Consider the following 15,484-nt stretch of genomic DNA (forward strand, 5'->3'; position numbering starts at 1 on the left):
TTTCGCAATAACTTATAGTGCGAGCGAATTTCGTGATATGATAGGAGTGGCTCCCGGTGCGTGTTGGTGCCCCCGGCCAGTGAGCTAGACCGCGACCCCCCGCGGCACGTAAGATCACGCGCAGGGTTATGGGCCAGCTCATTACCGTTGGGGACCCCTGGTTGATCATTGATCCCTTCATAACCCGGGAACCATTGGATGTGCTTGTCTACAGTTATTTGAACAGATGCTAGAACTCTTAATGCCGCCTGGCAAAGTGTACTGCAGCGGTATGCCAGTGCAGCGGGTATAGAGTCGGTAAATATTGTGTCGCGCTGAGGGAGTGCTAGAGCGAGGACAATGGCAACTTGTTCAGCCACGCAGGCTGTCTGTGTTTTTAAGGTAAGTGCATTAAGATTGATTTATTTGTGGGGTTTAACGTCCCAAAACCACCATTTGATTATGAGAGATGCCGAAGTGGAGGGCTCCGGAAATTTGGACTACCTGGGGTTCTTTAACGTGCACCCAAATCTGAGTACACGGGCATACATTTCCGCCTCCATCGGAAATGCAGCCGCCGCAGCCGGGAATCGACCCCGCGACCTGCGGGTCAGCAGCCAAGTACCTTAGCCACTAGACCACCGCAGCGGGGCGTAGGTGCATTAAGAGCTGTTCCGTCTGGGGCGACTGCCGCAGCTGCAAAGTAGGGTTTGTCCACGTCCACATATTTAGCGGCGTCTACAAAAACCACGTCTGTCGCGTGTAGGTTGGCCGCTTTTAGTAAGGCTTGAGCGCGTGCCCTTCTTCGAGTCTGATTGTGCACCGGATGCATGTTCCTGAGGAAGGGTAGCACTGTGATTTTAGCGTAGAGGTGTGGCGGTAACAGTTCTGGTTCGTTGACTTGAGTTGGGATAGGGAGACTTATGTGTGAGAGGAGTTCCTGACCCGCAGCTGTCGAAGACAGGCGTATGAGGTGGGACATTCTTTGTGCTTCGGTGATTTCTTGGAACGTGTTATGTACCTCAAGGGCTAGCAGGCGCTGCGTGCTTGTGGTCAGGGGTAGACCAAGTACTCGTTTCGTGCATTTTCAGATGAGGTTGTCTACTTTAGTTTCATCGCGTTTGCTCCACGGGTGAGCGCAGGCAATGTAGTGAACGTGGCACATTAAGAATGCGTAGTAAGTTCTCTTCGGTGAGGCGGTGGCCACGAAGGAATCTCGTGTGAACTGTCCACCACGATGTCCACCACGTGGAGTCGAACGTGTCGAATAGAGATCCGACATGTGAGTCAGGCAGTGCATGCAGCTGGGAGAGGATGGAATCCCCGTTCAGTGCACGATTGAGGTGCTCAATGTGGAAGTGATCGCGCAGTTTACCCGTGAGGGACACCGGCCAGGTGCCTGTTTCCGCTAGTGTGGCCGTGACTCTCGAGCCACGTGGGAGTCTATGACACATGTGGAGCACTCGGCGATGGTCAGCATTGATGGCATGCCACCGTATGGGGTGGAAAATGCACAGAGGTAACGCGTAGTGCACCTTCGTCGTCGCCATGGCCTCGTAGGTGCCAATCGTAAAGGAGCTGGGGCATCCGGTTCCTCGTGCGAAGAGCCGCCGCTCAACAGGTACCCTCAACATGGCATGTTTCACGACGCACATGTGTCAGTGCTAAGTTCCACCTAAGTGAGACCTAGGTGGCGAACGTGGGTCTTCCATAAGATCGGGACACCGTGGAGTGTGACGGGACGCGTGGTGCGCCGTTCACTGGCGCGTGAGTGGTCAAAGAACGCCTCCGTTTTGGCGACCGAGATGTGTAGTCATACGCTATCCAGGAAGTCTGCAACGGCATCTAGGGTGTTCTGGCGACACTTACGCACTCTGAAGAGGCAATGCGTGGGACCGCGCACAAACAGGGCGATGTCGTCCATGTATCTCACAGCACGAACAGTGAAGACGTCGTGTTGGGGAAGGCACTCGGGGTGTCGTGCTAGAAACTGGCTCAGCACTTCCCTGTGGCACTCCGGTGGTGACAGGGCGGGGCGTACTGTTCGCCTTCCCCACACGTACAGTCAGGGAGTGGTTGGCGAGGAAGGCTTCAATATAGCGCAGAAGTTTGCTTGCACACCAAGCGCACAGACCATATAGATGATCGTAGCGTGAGGGAGACAGTCAAATGCTGATTCCAAGTCAACCAGAAGTAGCAGGGCTATCTCCCGGCTGTGTAGTGCTTGCTCCAGGGTGCTCACAACCGCAGCAATCGCGACAGCCGTGGCGAAAAGAGCGTGTAGTGCCATTACCACTATCATCATTTTTGATCACAGCGCCGTGCCTCTCGCGCAGATGATGCTAGCTTGAGCTGCGCCAGGATTAGAACAAGGTAGTGCACTTGGAGTGTTGGAGGTGGACAGCCACCACGGCTCCGCTTCAGGCGTGGAATAAAGTGGCAAGATCGGCACGGCCCCGTCGGCCACCTTCGACGCCATCTCACGTCTCTCTTCTCTTGCCGCTAAAGTGTTGACCCGGAGAACACGCCAGTCGCAGAACGGCCTGCTGCCGTGCTTCCGCAACTCTGCCCTCCAGTTCCGCCGTTTCACGCAGTCTATCCCCGAGCGTGGTTTATGCGGCTTGATGCCATTCTCGCGGTCAATGGCATCAAGACACAGCCGCTTTCCCGGTTGAGCTGTGTCATCTAGCCACCGAGTCGTCCTCCAGCCCGCGACCCTTCGACGACCTCTGCGCTGCGGCGCCCGTCTGCTACAGTGAAAACTAACGCCCACTTCCGGGGAGCCGCGAGTTCAAGGTTTCCCCTCCGCCCCAGCGAGCGGTACCAGACGGCCCACAGGGCTACCTTGACCAAGACTTTACTTCTCTGGCTACATCTCCTACAACCTCTCGTCCGGCCACTAGCGACGCGAGTCCCGCGTCCGATTGCCCATCTGACGAGGTACACGGCATTTGTTCTGCATGCGACCAGTAAGCCACGAGGTACGCTTTTTCAACGTCCTCGGTCGACGATACTGTAGGCATGCTCACCACCCGCTCTTGGCCGACCTAAATGGCCCTCAACACCTCTGACGCGTAAAGCTCCACGACAGCAATAACCCCGAATGCCCCGGAGTCTACCACTACTACGGGCATTGTCACGCCCGCTATTCACCTCCCGGTCGCGGAACCTTCACCATCCCCGATGTCAGAAAGGAACTTTCTACCAGCCTCAGCGCTCTGCGCGTCCTGCCAGCAACGACCAGCATCATCCTCGCAGTCTCCCGCAGCCAAAGTTAAAGCCACCATCAATCAACCACGGCCAAACTTCCAAGATGCTGCGATTATGACTGACGCGCTTGAGGACGACGAGCCTGGTCCGCTTCCGACAGGGTTCACGAGGCATACCACGCCTGTGGTGTAGCAATCTAGGGGGTGTTGGCTAGAGGCAGCCATCAATTATGCAGACCTGCACGCCAACGCTCGTGCGCGGACTACCGCAGGTCATCACACGAGCACAGGTGTCCTGTGCAACCCTCCGGCCGTGCCCAGGCAGACTGGGTTCAACCACCACCATTCCCCGGAGCCTTTGACGCCGGACGGCAACAACCAGACGCGTGTTCACAACGCCGGCTCGTGTGTCACAACAGCGACGACGCCCATGCCACATACATGTCTACCACCCGTGACATTACGTCGACGACGACAACGTGCTTGGCGTCACACATTTTGGCACCTTTTGAGCCGCCGTGATACGCAGCGACAAGTTGCAGTCACGGCCCTGAAGACAGCGCAAGCGCCTACTTGGCCTGTCCGACGCAATGTCCCACCACTTATCATGTACCCGACTACCCACCGTGCACGTGGCGCCGTTGTTTGGACGCACCCCCGCGTCCATAGGCGCATCTATTCACACCGGCACGTCGGACGCCGCATGACTTTGAAGTCTGTGTTGCGTCGACCCCAACGTCAAAACACGCACTGCCGACCCTCTGCCAACGTTAGCGGCAAGAACTCGAGACATACGGTCCACTCTACTATTCACTCTACACGGTCGACTCTACACACAGTCCACTCTTGTACATAAACTAGTAAAGCATTTATACTCAAAATAAATCCCCTTTTTTCTATGCATACGCAGAAAACAATGCGTACTAGTACAGTCATTGGTACAAGAAGCTTCACTTAGGAGGAAACACAGGACGTACCGCACTGAGCAGGGGGGAGGCGGGGCAATGACCCCTCCTCTGCTGTACACATGGCTACGACTTCCACTGAATGATCAATAAGTGAAAACCTACGCGTTGCTCTTGGAAAAAAAACACTCGTAAATGCCAAAGCCAGCTCATGCAATTGTGATTCTAAGCACTTTCGTGTTGGAAATACTCCCTGTCATGTGTACATTCCTGCTACGTCTACTGCCCATATTACTGATTACCTCCGAAATTCACAACCCGATTGCGCATGCACGCCAGCACAAAAACGGCAACTGGCTCACGCACAAAACACTTGCCACCCATTATTGCCGAGGCTTTGCGACCCACCAACTAGCTCGCACCCAGTTCTCTGCAGCTTCTTTTTTATTCGTTGCATTAATACTTTTTCCAGCTTTGGCGTCACAACTGAACGATTGCTCCGATGGGCGAGTAAGAAAAGATCCCTACGGTACTTACGATCATGCCGTTCAGGGCATAATAGCCGTTTGTGGACATGAAGCTCACCGTGTCGTCCAGTATGAATCCCTATGGCTTGTGAATGGTGACCAACGTGCCATCGACACACGCCAGCACGCCTGGGATGCAACCACGTAGCACAAACTCCGCCTTTTCCCCATCCTTAGCAGCTGTTGTCAGTGCGAAGGCCGCCAGTGTTTGCCTAGCAGCCACGGTGATGACGACCTGCATCACCTCGTGGATAGTGTTGCTGATGGCTGGCTGAGACTTGCCGATGTGCTCCTCGCGACCAATGCTCATCTAGAAGCAACCAGTGGCGAAACATCGCAGCGCACAACACTTTCCTCTCTGTGGAAAGGCCACTGGCGCGCTGACATCCGATGATAGGGACAAGTTCGTCGCACAAGCTACGCACTGTTCGTTCGGACAGACGAGAACATTGCCGGAACTCTTTTTCAGTGAACTTTTGAAATGATCTTTAATCTCGCTTCGTCGTCTCTGCTCGGCTGCAACTGCCGCAAAGGCGAGACGAAAAACCGTGGCATCGGGAAGCGCCATGTTGTCAAAGTGCCCGGATGCTGAAAAGTCGCGAAGCCCTTACATTTAAATCCAATCCATGCCACCTAGCAGCCATTTCAATCCATACGGTTCCTTTCGGACAGTCTCTCCGACTGTTCCTTAGCCTTCATTCGAAAACTGGAACAATACAGTCACGGGACACCTCGGCGCACGTCACATATAACGTCACAGCATTCGTCATGGCTCGAATGGGCCAATCGCGTGCTACTCAATAGAACAGGCCTCCTCCGTCCGGATTTGAAATTTGTATACAATTGCACCACTGGTGTTCAGTCGTCTCCTCGTCGGTGACCTCAGCCTCTGTCAGCGAACTCCCATAGCACTCAGGTTGTCCGCTTGGTCCACGTTGCGGAGAACGGTCTTCCGTTATTGGTACCACAGTCTCTGCCTCGTCAGCATCACTAATATTCTCGTGGCTGTCGTCTACAACAGGAGACGTGCCGATAACGCTGGCATACGTTCTAGCACAGTCCTCCCTGAGGTGCCCAAAAGCACAACACCCCGTGCAGAGTGGCGTCTGACAATCACGTCTGATATGCCCACGCCTTCGACATCTCAGGCAAATTGGCGCTCGTCCAGACACAACGACAAGTACAGAGCTGTAGTAAAACTTGAACAGATGCGGTAGTTCCTCGACTGACACGCTTTCATTGAGGACCATCCGAACAACTCGCGTTGTCGATTCTGCGAACTCAAATCCAGGAACACGTCACTCGTCAAGACGCACGTCCTTCACTTCACCAAACTCCTTCAGAGGTTTTCGAAGAGCTTCTCCTGGGATGTGGAAAGGCACCCAGTGAATCTCCAGCGTAATTTACTGCTTACAAGGATCAATGATTGCACAATATCCACCTTTCACACGTAAGCCATCTGTGCCAAAAACAGTGTCCTTTGCCCGTCGGGTGTGAAACTTGTCAAACCGGACATGGCTGATCGGGAATGCCCCTATACCACTGACAGCTTTGAGCACGCCGGCTTCTTCAAGGGGTTCTCGGAAATCTTCGATTTGATAGGGCCTCTTCAAAGGGTCTCCGTGGTGAAAAACACAAAGTTCCATTCCTTCACCAGTCAGCAAAGTCGGAAGTAAATAAATTGGCAGATTCCACGTACAGTGGGAATCGATGATATGCGAAGCAGAACTGAGAAATGTTTATTTGTCACATTAAAATCGGCACAACGTTACGAGGTGGAGGTAAATGATGCCGTTCAACGCTTCCTTGACATGATTATCTAGCTTAGATGTGTCGTTTACCTTCGTCATCTATTCACATCACGTGATACCGAATTTATTATATGTGGAGCTAGCTAAACGGCCGCATGCTCACTATGAGCATGGTACGTTGTCATGTCTCTATATGACACGCGTGTCAGCATTATTGACGTCACGTAACACCCAATTCGGTATATGTGGAGCCAGCAAAACGGCCACGAGTGCATCAGGAGCGTGGCATGTAGTCATGTTGTTACATGACACGCATCTCATTATTATCATGTTTGCACTAGTCACATACCTTCGTCATCCATTCACATACCGTAATACCGAATTTGGTATATGTGATGCTAACGAAACTGCCTCGAGCGCATTATGAGCGTGGCATGCAGCCATCTTGTTACATGACACGCATGTCATGATTTTCATGTTAAGGTCTCTCGCTTGTGTTCGCCATGCAATCATGTCATATCATACCAGTTTTGCCACATGCCATGCAAATGGAACAACCGCAAGAGCAGCAGGACCATGAAAGGTAAATCGTGTTATTTTAGACATACGTGTCATGATTTTAATGTTATGACTATTCAAATATGTTCTTCTTGCAGTCATGTTATGTCATACCAAGTTTGGTATTGATACCAATATCAGAATAGCCAAGAGAGCTAAAAGTCGTAGGCGGCAAGATAGATAGATAGATAGATAGATAGATACATAGATAGATAGATACGCTCAAAGTCGCCGAATTTCAATAAGAAATGCTTCGCGGCGTTTAAAAGCGGTAGCCCGAGTAGGGCACAAACGCCTTCATCCTGGCCAGAGTCGGCCGTTCGTTCACCTCACAAGGAATGAGTCATCCCGTTTCTGGTCTAGTCGAGCGCCAGTTGTGGAATCAGGCTACACACCCACGCTTCTGCGAAGGGAATGCGTGTACAGCACATCTAAGCCACATGGACATGCGTGGAACCACATGGACTCTTTGTGGAAAACAAATGCAGAAAGACAACACTTTCTAGTCATACTTTACTGTTTTCTGTTGTAAAGCATTAGATGTCCTCATCGGGACATGATGTGGAGCAGACATAAAAAATTGCGCGAATTAATAAATCTTATTTTTGCAAAAATATTTTTTAATAATTATATTAATGCCAAACTTGGGTATTTATTGTTCTCCTGAAGAAGCTTTTACACATCTTTAAAAAGGGGTAAAAGCGAAGATGGCTGCGCCATCTAGCGATTGCTCAGACCCTTTCTTGATGGGCCGCGAAAAGGCTCCAGTGGCCACTCTTTATATAGTATATTTTTCTATGCTAAAACGGTGAAATCTGGCAACTAGACACCAAGCGCAGGGCGTAGGAAAGTGCGTGCGTGCCGATCCTCTAGTCCGATCATGCCACCCCTCGCTTAGTCCTTAGAATGTCTGCTGGATGATGGTACTTTTAAATGATGAATGTATCATGAAAATATGGCGAGATGGCTGTACTTGGAGTGTTCACTAGATGGATGGATGGATGGATGGACCGACGCATGGACGGAGTGAGAGACAGATGACCGATGGACGGATGCATGAACGGATCGACGGATGTAGGGATGCATGGATGAATGGATGCACGGACGGACGGGCGCATGGACAGACGCACGAACTGACGGACGGACTAACGGATGCCTCAGCGCAGACGGACTGACGGATGCTTCACCCCAGTCATCAGGCAACTGCATAGGACACCCTGCGAATTCTTCGGCAGATTGGTAAGAGTACACGTAATCGTAGAAATATTTTAATTTTGTGTCACAAAAGGATATATAGTTTTCGAAGGTTGGCTTCCTCTTCCTGTATCATGTCCCTTGTTTTCTACACACGTTGAGTATCATTCGTATTTATCTTGTTTCGTGAAGTTAGTGCGAAACGTGACCACCACAGTAGCATTGCAAGCAAATAAGACCCAGCGTCGGTAAGCTCCAGCAGCCGTCCTTTTTCAGGGGCAAAGCTTGTTAGGGTCGAGCTATCTCTACCATCATCTGGCCATGACGATGACGATGACGCTTCAGCCATCCCGGCACAGCACATGCAAGGTACCCACTGTATGTAGCGAAGTTGATGATGACGCCGATGACAATAAACCACAGATCACACATTCTATTTGTGCCATGGAGAAAAACTGTCGTCAAAGCGCTCCCACCCGCAAGAGGCCCTCGAGGAGTTGACCTTTATGACGACCAATAAAACACCATTGTATATACTGTACACAAAGGTAGTAGTTTATGCACATGTTCAAGTGAAAAGTGTAAAAGAAGTTCATGGTTACTTGAATTAGAAACTTCGCCCACTCATCCTCATTCACTTAGTTAATATGAAGTGATCTTTCTTTTCATTTTGCAGGCTTGCGATGGTGTCAACTTGAGCACGTGGAAGCTAAATGATCCATTTCCTTATCTACCAGCCATTGACTCGACAAGTGTCCTGATTGCTAATAGCGTCACTTCACGGTACTACATTTACGATAATGATAACACCCTGGCTCACAAGGTAAGCCGGAGCGTGAACAAGCGTGCTGAGGTCACGGTGCAGTGTGCAGAATTCGCATTTGCCATTCAATGAATACACGTAACACTTTTCAGTGGCAGAACCCTAGAATTTTGTGGTTGAGTGCCTCAAGATGTAAATCGGATATATTTAGAAGCTGCTTTGACACGTCCATACATTTTCGCTGGTGTGCATCAAACCTGCCACTAGAACGGAACTACACGTACTAAAAGAGCAGTTACACCGAACTTCAAACTCGCGATGTGGCGTTCATTCGATTGATTGGTGCGCATGAGCTTTTTTTTAGCCATGAATAAATTGTGTCGTTACGTAAAGTTACTCTATTTCGAGCACAACAATATGTTGAAACACTGATAATGTGTTGACTTGTTAAGCAAGCTTCTAAGCTGTACATGGCTGCCTATAGCTACGGGTTCACGTGCTTTGTTTCGTGTAGCCCACTTGTGTGACTCCGGCATTTTCGTTGTGGTAGTGGAAGAAAACATCTTATATTTACAGAAAATGTTTCAGAAAGTTCCTTCTATCAGAAGGCTCCTTCTTTATCCCCGAAAGAGTGATTAAGAAAAAGAAAATATGACAAGTAACGTTAAATACATTTTTCAATGTGAACAGCGCAAAACACGAAGACAGAGAAGTAGAAAGACACAGGACAAGCGCTGGGTACCAATTTGCCCAATTTTCACTACTAGTCAACGTTAAATACGACGATGTGACGTGTATATAAGGAAGCGGCATGCAGTGGCAAAAACATCACCGCAAGCACTCAATACTGAGCGGGATAGTCTACCGTTTGCGTGCAGACGCGCTCAGTGGTGATGCTCTTGATGGCAGTGCCACTGCTGTCTCTGTAAAATTGGGGGTGCTAGGAATCTGTAGCATGACGCACTAGCTTTTGTGAAGGTATCGCAAACGCCATATTGTGTGTCCCCTTTCGCGAGCGCGCGTTCCACGAACAGACGCCCCCGGCGAACCCTTTCATTGGGGACGCACCATAGACGCCACCGGTAGTGGCCGCGTTTCGCAAGCGCTCCGGCAAAACTCCTGTTTCTGACTGCTTGAGTCATTCAATGGCAACTTGAACAAATGTGAAGCTCTCTACGGAATCGGAGCACCACGATGGAGGTTGTAAGCGTGGAAGGAGAAGATATGCAACCGGAGGACTTTACCAACGACGCCGGATGGTGCGAAGTCCGCAGAAGAAACATCATGAAAACATCTGGAGGGATTTCAGGCCCGAAGAGAACCATGCTAAGAGACGCTGCTGCGCCGACGGGCGCGCCTGGGGACAGCAAGTGGAAAGGTGAACGAACCATACGACAAATTGCTAATGCAAGCAGACTTCCTCGTCTACCGGCAGAAGACTACAAAGTGATCGTGCGACCACGAGGAGGACTCAGCGTTTCGGAGCACAGGCAGGCACGCATATACTGCTGCCTGAGAAACGCCGCTGGCGTCGGTCGCGAAGCAGCAGAAGAAGACAGTATATGCATAAACTACAAGCAGAACATCGTGGTCGTCAGCACGCCGTCCGAAGAGCGAGCCAGGCGGTACGGAGCCATCACGAAGATCCGAGTGGGAGAGCAAGAACACGAAGCCAGCGCCTACAGAGCAGCGCCGGAAAACACATCTAAGGGACTCATAAGAGGGATATCCCAAGAGGAAAGTTCCGAAGATATTATAGACAACCTAGTGACAGCAAGAAACCCAAGCATATTACACGCGAAGAGGATGGGCAACACAGACAATGTAATCGTGCTCTTCGACGGACTTCACGTGCCGAGATACGTGAAATACGGAGCGCTCATCGTCCGGTGCTCGCTATACAGAAAACACATTGACATTTGCTACGAATGTGGGAGGCTGGGACACAGGGCGGACGTTTGCCCCAACCCAGACGAAAAAATATGCAGAGGATGCGGCGTGGCCAACCCGCCGCAAGAACACCAGTGTGAAGCAAGATGTCAGCTATGCGGGCAAGCTCACTTTACGGGAGACAGACGCTGCAAGGCAAAGTACAAGATACCGTATTTGGTCCGGCGAAGACGCTGGGAGCGACGAAGAAGAGAAGAAGCGGAGGCCGAAACACCATACGGCATCAACGACTACAACAAACGAGCTGGCAAAGCAACGAGCGAGAACACCCAGGGATCAGAAGGCCATCGCACAGAAGGCTCACCCCCGGGACCATACGAGGGGGACAGTCGGAAGCAGCCCGGTCGCAGACCAAGGTCGAGGACCCGGTCCAGAACCCGTTCGAGAACCCGATAGAGAACCCGATCGAGATCCAGGGCAACGTCAAGATTGCAATCCAGCCGAGGAGCGGTAGAAACTCAGGCACAGGTGAGCTTTGCAGACGCGGTCTCTGGCACTGCTGTTACACCTACACGCGCGGGGTCCGCCTTAGAACAGGAAATAACACAGATCAGACAGTTGTTAGAGCAAATAAAGCGAGAAAACGCGACGCTAAGGGAAGAGGTAAAAATGCTTAAAGTAGAAAACGCTAAGCTTAAGAACCCAAAACACTCAGAGATGACCCATACCACGCCAACACCCATTAGGGCGTCGACACCTCTTCGAGCTCCGGCGACGCCCGTTCCCGCGTCGATGAGTGGAGAAACGCCACCGCATAAACGAAGGGCAAAGGAAAACGCCGATGAGCAAAGCGACTCTACACTCGGAGAAGTAAAAGGCATGTTTCAGGAAATGTTCGTAGGTTTACAGCAGCAATTCATGCAGATGCGCGCGGACCTACAACAGCAGATAACGCAGATGCGAGATGAAATGTCTCAGAGGTTCGACACCCTCGAGGGTAGGATAGGGCAGCTGGAAAACGTCTCGAAAGACGCCCGACCCGCAGGAGCGAGGCCGGTCAAGAGCAAGCCGTACAGCAGACCACCTGCGGCTGAGAACAGCTGCATAGAAAACTCGAGTAGCCAACATGGCGCCGCCTAATGAATACACGATTTGGCAGTGGAATTGTCGTGGGTTTCGTCGTAAGCGGGGTAACCTGCAGCAATTCGTAAAAACCAAGCAAGCACCAGATGTAATCGCCCTCCAGGAAACTGGGGGGACCGCAAAATTATCAGGATACAAATCATATAGCACTTTAGCTGAAAAAGCAACAGTAACCACACTGATACATCGTAATATAACGGCTGTAGAACACGATACTGGCGTACGCAACATAGACCACGTCCTACTAGAAATTCTCCCGTCTCGAAAAAAGGAGGGAAGCTTGTTTGTGCTGAACGTGTACAGTCCACCACGACAAAAGGTAAAGTTTGGCTCGCTTTTCCGCAAAGTGCTAAACGTAGCGGGCAGACAAGCACTGATTGTCGTGGGCGACTTTAACGCACCACACGCCGCCTGGGGTTACACCATCGAAAACGTTAAAGGCCGCAACCTGTGGAACGACGCGCAGCACGAGGAGCTCACGCTAATAAGTAACCCACAAGACCCTACCAGAATGGGGAACAGCGTTAGTAGAGACACCACGCCGGACCTTACATTCATAAGGAATATATCCAACCCTCATTGGACCAACACTAACGTAAATCTAGGCAGCGATCACTACATTGTATGCACAATTTTACAAGCAGGTCCGCGTAAAAAGAAAGGTAGAAAAATAATGTTAACCGAGTGGGACACCTTTCGTAAGATAAGAGAGGACGATGCTACAGAGACCATCGAAGATATACAGAAGTGGACAGACACACTCCAGCGTAGCGTGCAGAAAGCCACCAAACATGTTCCCGAAGAGGCAGGAATGGAAGAAATGGACAGCAAGCTCTTACACATGTGGGAGGCAAAACGCAGCCTGCAAGAGCGCTGGAAAGGTCAAAAGCACAACCGGCGTCTAAGAAAGAGAATCGTCGCGCTCGACAGAGACATAAAAGACTACGCAAATAGGCTGTCCCAGCAGCAGTGGGCAGGCATGTGCACTTTAATGAACAGGCAGTTCGGAATGTCCAAAACTTGGAACATTCTCCGAGGCCTCCTTGATCCAGAAGGCACGAAAACAACACAAAGACAAAACCTGCAACGGATACTACACAGCTACGCAGGTACAGAAGCAGAGCTCTTACGCGAGCTACGCCAGACATACGTAGGAGATACCACAAAGGCGCGACTCCCAGAGTACGAAGGGAAGGATAACGTCGACCTCGACGCCTCCATAACAGAGGCAGAGATTCGATACGAACTCGGACGACTCAATCCCAAGTCCGCCCCGGGTCCCGACGGTATAACAAATAAAACACTTCGCAACTTAGATGACGAATCCGTCACTGCTCTCACAAAGTACATAAACGAATGCTGGGAGAAGGGCGCCATACCCCAGCAATGGAAAACCGCCAAAATCATATTAATACCCAAGCCGGGCAAAAAGCCGCTCATCGGAAATCTCAGGCCCATTTCATTGACGTCCTGCATTGGAAAGCTCATGGAAAAAGTAATTTTAACGCGTCTCGTCAGATACATGGACGACAACGAGCTATACCCACACACCATGATCGGCTTTCGACCAAGACTCTCGACGCAAGACGTCATGTTGCAGCTAAAGAATCAAATCATAGACGCCGAAACGCACACCCTGGATACAAAAGCCATTCTGGGCCTTGACCTGCAGAAGGCATTTGATAACGTCACCCACGAGGCCATATTGCGCAACTTGCAAAACCTACACGTAGGTCGGAGAGTGTACGATTACATAAAAGATTTTCTCACCAACCGTAAAGCTACAATCATGGCCGGGGAAGCGGAATCCGAAGAATTCGTTCTAGGCAACAAGGGAACACCACAAGGTTCGGTGCTTTCCCCTTTCCTATTCAACGTGGCGATGCTTGGTTTACCCTCAGAGCTGGAACGCGTCGAAGGGCTTCAGCACAGTATCTATGCGGACGACATCACCCTATGGGTGACGGGCGGGAGCGACGGTCACATAGAAGAGATTTTACAACAAGCAGTAAATACGGTAGAGCGATACGTGGAGAACAATGGCCTAAAATGCTCTCCTCAAAAATCGGAGTTATTACTCTACAGACCTACAAGCAGAGGTCGCAAGCGCATTCACGAACGACACAACATCACAATCTTAGCAGGAGGTTACCCAATACCTCAGGTACAACACATAAGAGTTCTGGGACTCCGAATATCCGAGAACGGACATAACGGGGAAGCAATAAAGTTCCTGGATAACAACACCCAACAAACCATTCGAATGATTCGAAGAATCGCCAACAAAAACTACGGCGTGAAAGAACACAACTTAGTGCAGCTCATCCAAGCCTTCGTCGTCAGCCGCATAGTGTATGTGACCCCATACCTCAAGTTGCAAGTGGCGGAAAAACAAAAGATAGAATGCATATTTAAAAAAGCATATAAGCAAGCCCTCGGATTACCGATCACCACGTCTAACGAAAAGTTCGAAGCGTTAGGAATGCATAACACGCTAGACGAACTTATTGAGGCTCATATGATAGCGCAATATGAACGACTCGCGCAAAGCAACACGGGAAGACACATCCTGCACAAACTTGCAATAACGTACGCTGGCCAAAGCGGCAATAAATACGATATCCCAAAAGAAACCAGAGAGCGCATCATAATACCTCCGTTACCCAGAAACATGCACCCCGAACATCACCGGGAGCGGAGGAATGCAAGAGCGAGAGCACTGCACAACAAGTTTCAACATGACGCGGACGTGGTATATGTAGATGCAGCCGAATATACAGACGGTCGACACATGGCAATAGTCGCTTCAAATCAAGCGGGCCACCTGCTTGCTAGCGGCACCATTAAAACAGGAAATTCGGAAATCGCTGAAGAAACGGCCATAGCGCTGACGCTTGCGTCCACAAGGGCCAGCGTCGTAATCAATGATTCTAAAACCGCGATTCATAACTTCGCTAACGGAAGGGTCTCGAAAGAGGCGTTAAGAATCTTAAATAACTTTCGCGGAGAGCGCGACGTTTATGTTATATGGACGCCCGCCCACTCCTCCCTCCCGGGCAATGAAACCGCACACACCCTAGCTCGAGAGTTAGCGAGCCGAGCAGGGGCAGGAATGACGCGGAGCCCGCGTGCGGAGAGAGACCGCATGTTCAGTTACAACGAAATTACCAAGCACTACAGATTAGGAGGCAGCATTACCCGCCACCACACTCCTCATTAAATAAGCAGCAGGCGACAGCATGGCGCCTATTACAAACAAACACGTTCCCAAACCCAATCGCTTATAATCATTGTTACCCGGACCTCTACTCAGACAGATGTAAACACTGCAATCAGCGGGCGGACCTCAAACACATTATCTGGGCTTGCCCCAACATCGTGAAGGGGCCAAACACATACATGAATACGGAGCAGTGGGAGACCGCGCTGCTAAGCTCAAGCATCGAGGACCAACTACAGGTCATCAGGCAAGCCGAAGATGCCGCTAGGGCCCAAGGACTCCTAGCTGCCATCTAAGGGAGGGGAGTCAACTCCTCTAACACTTGCCGTTTCAATAAAAGTTGTT

General features: G+C 50.7%; 1 protein-coding gene across 2 annotated transcripts in view; it reads left to right on the forward strand.

Moving 5' to 3' along the window:
• LOC142766937 (uncharacterized) overlaps positions 1 to 15,484 on the forward strand; it is a 94,815-nt gene that overhangs the window by 61,514 nt on the left and 17,817 nt on the right. For both annotated transcript variants that reach the window (XM_075868129.1, XM_075868130.1), the window contains one exon: positions 8,800 to 8,946. In XM_075868129.1, coding sequence (XP_075724244.1) covers positions 8,800 to 8,946 — 147 coding nt within the window. The remainder of the gene's footprint in view (positions 1 to 8,799; positions 8,947 to 15,484) is intronic.

This window comes from Rhipicephalus microplus, chromosome 7, assembly GCF_043290135.1.
Source record: "Rhipicephalus microplus isolate Deutch F79 chromosome 7, USDA_Rmic, whole genome shotgun sequence".
NCBI classification, from domain to species: domain Eukaryota; kingdom Metazoa; phylum Arthropoda; class Arachnida; order Ixodida; family Ixodidae; genus Rhipicephalus; species Rhipicephalus microplus.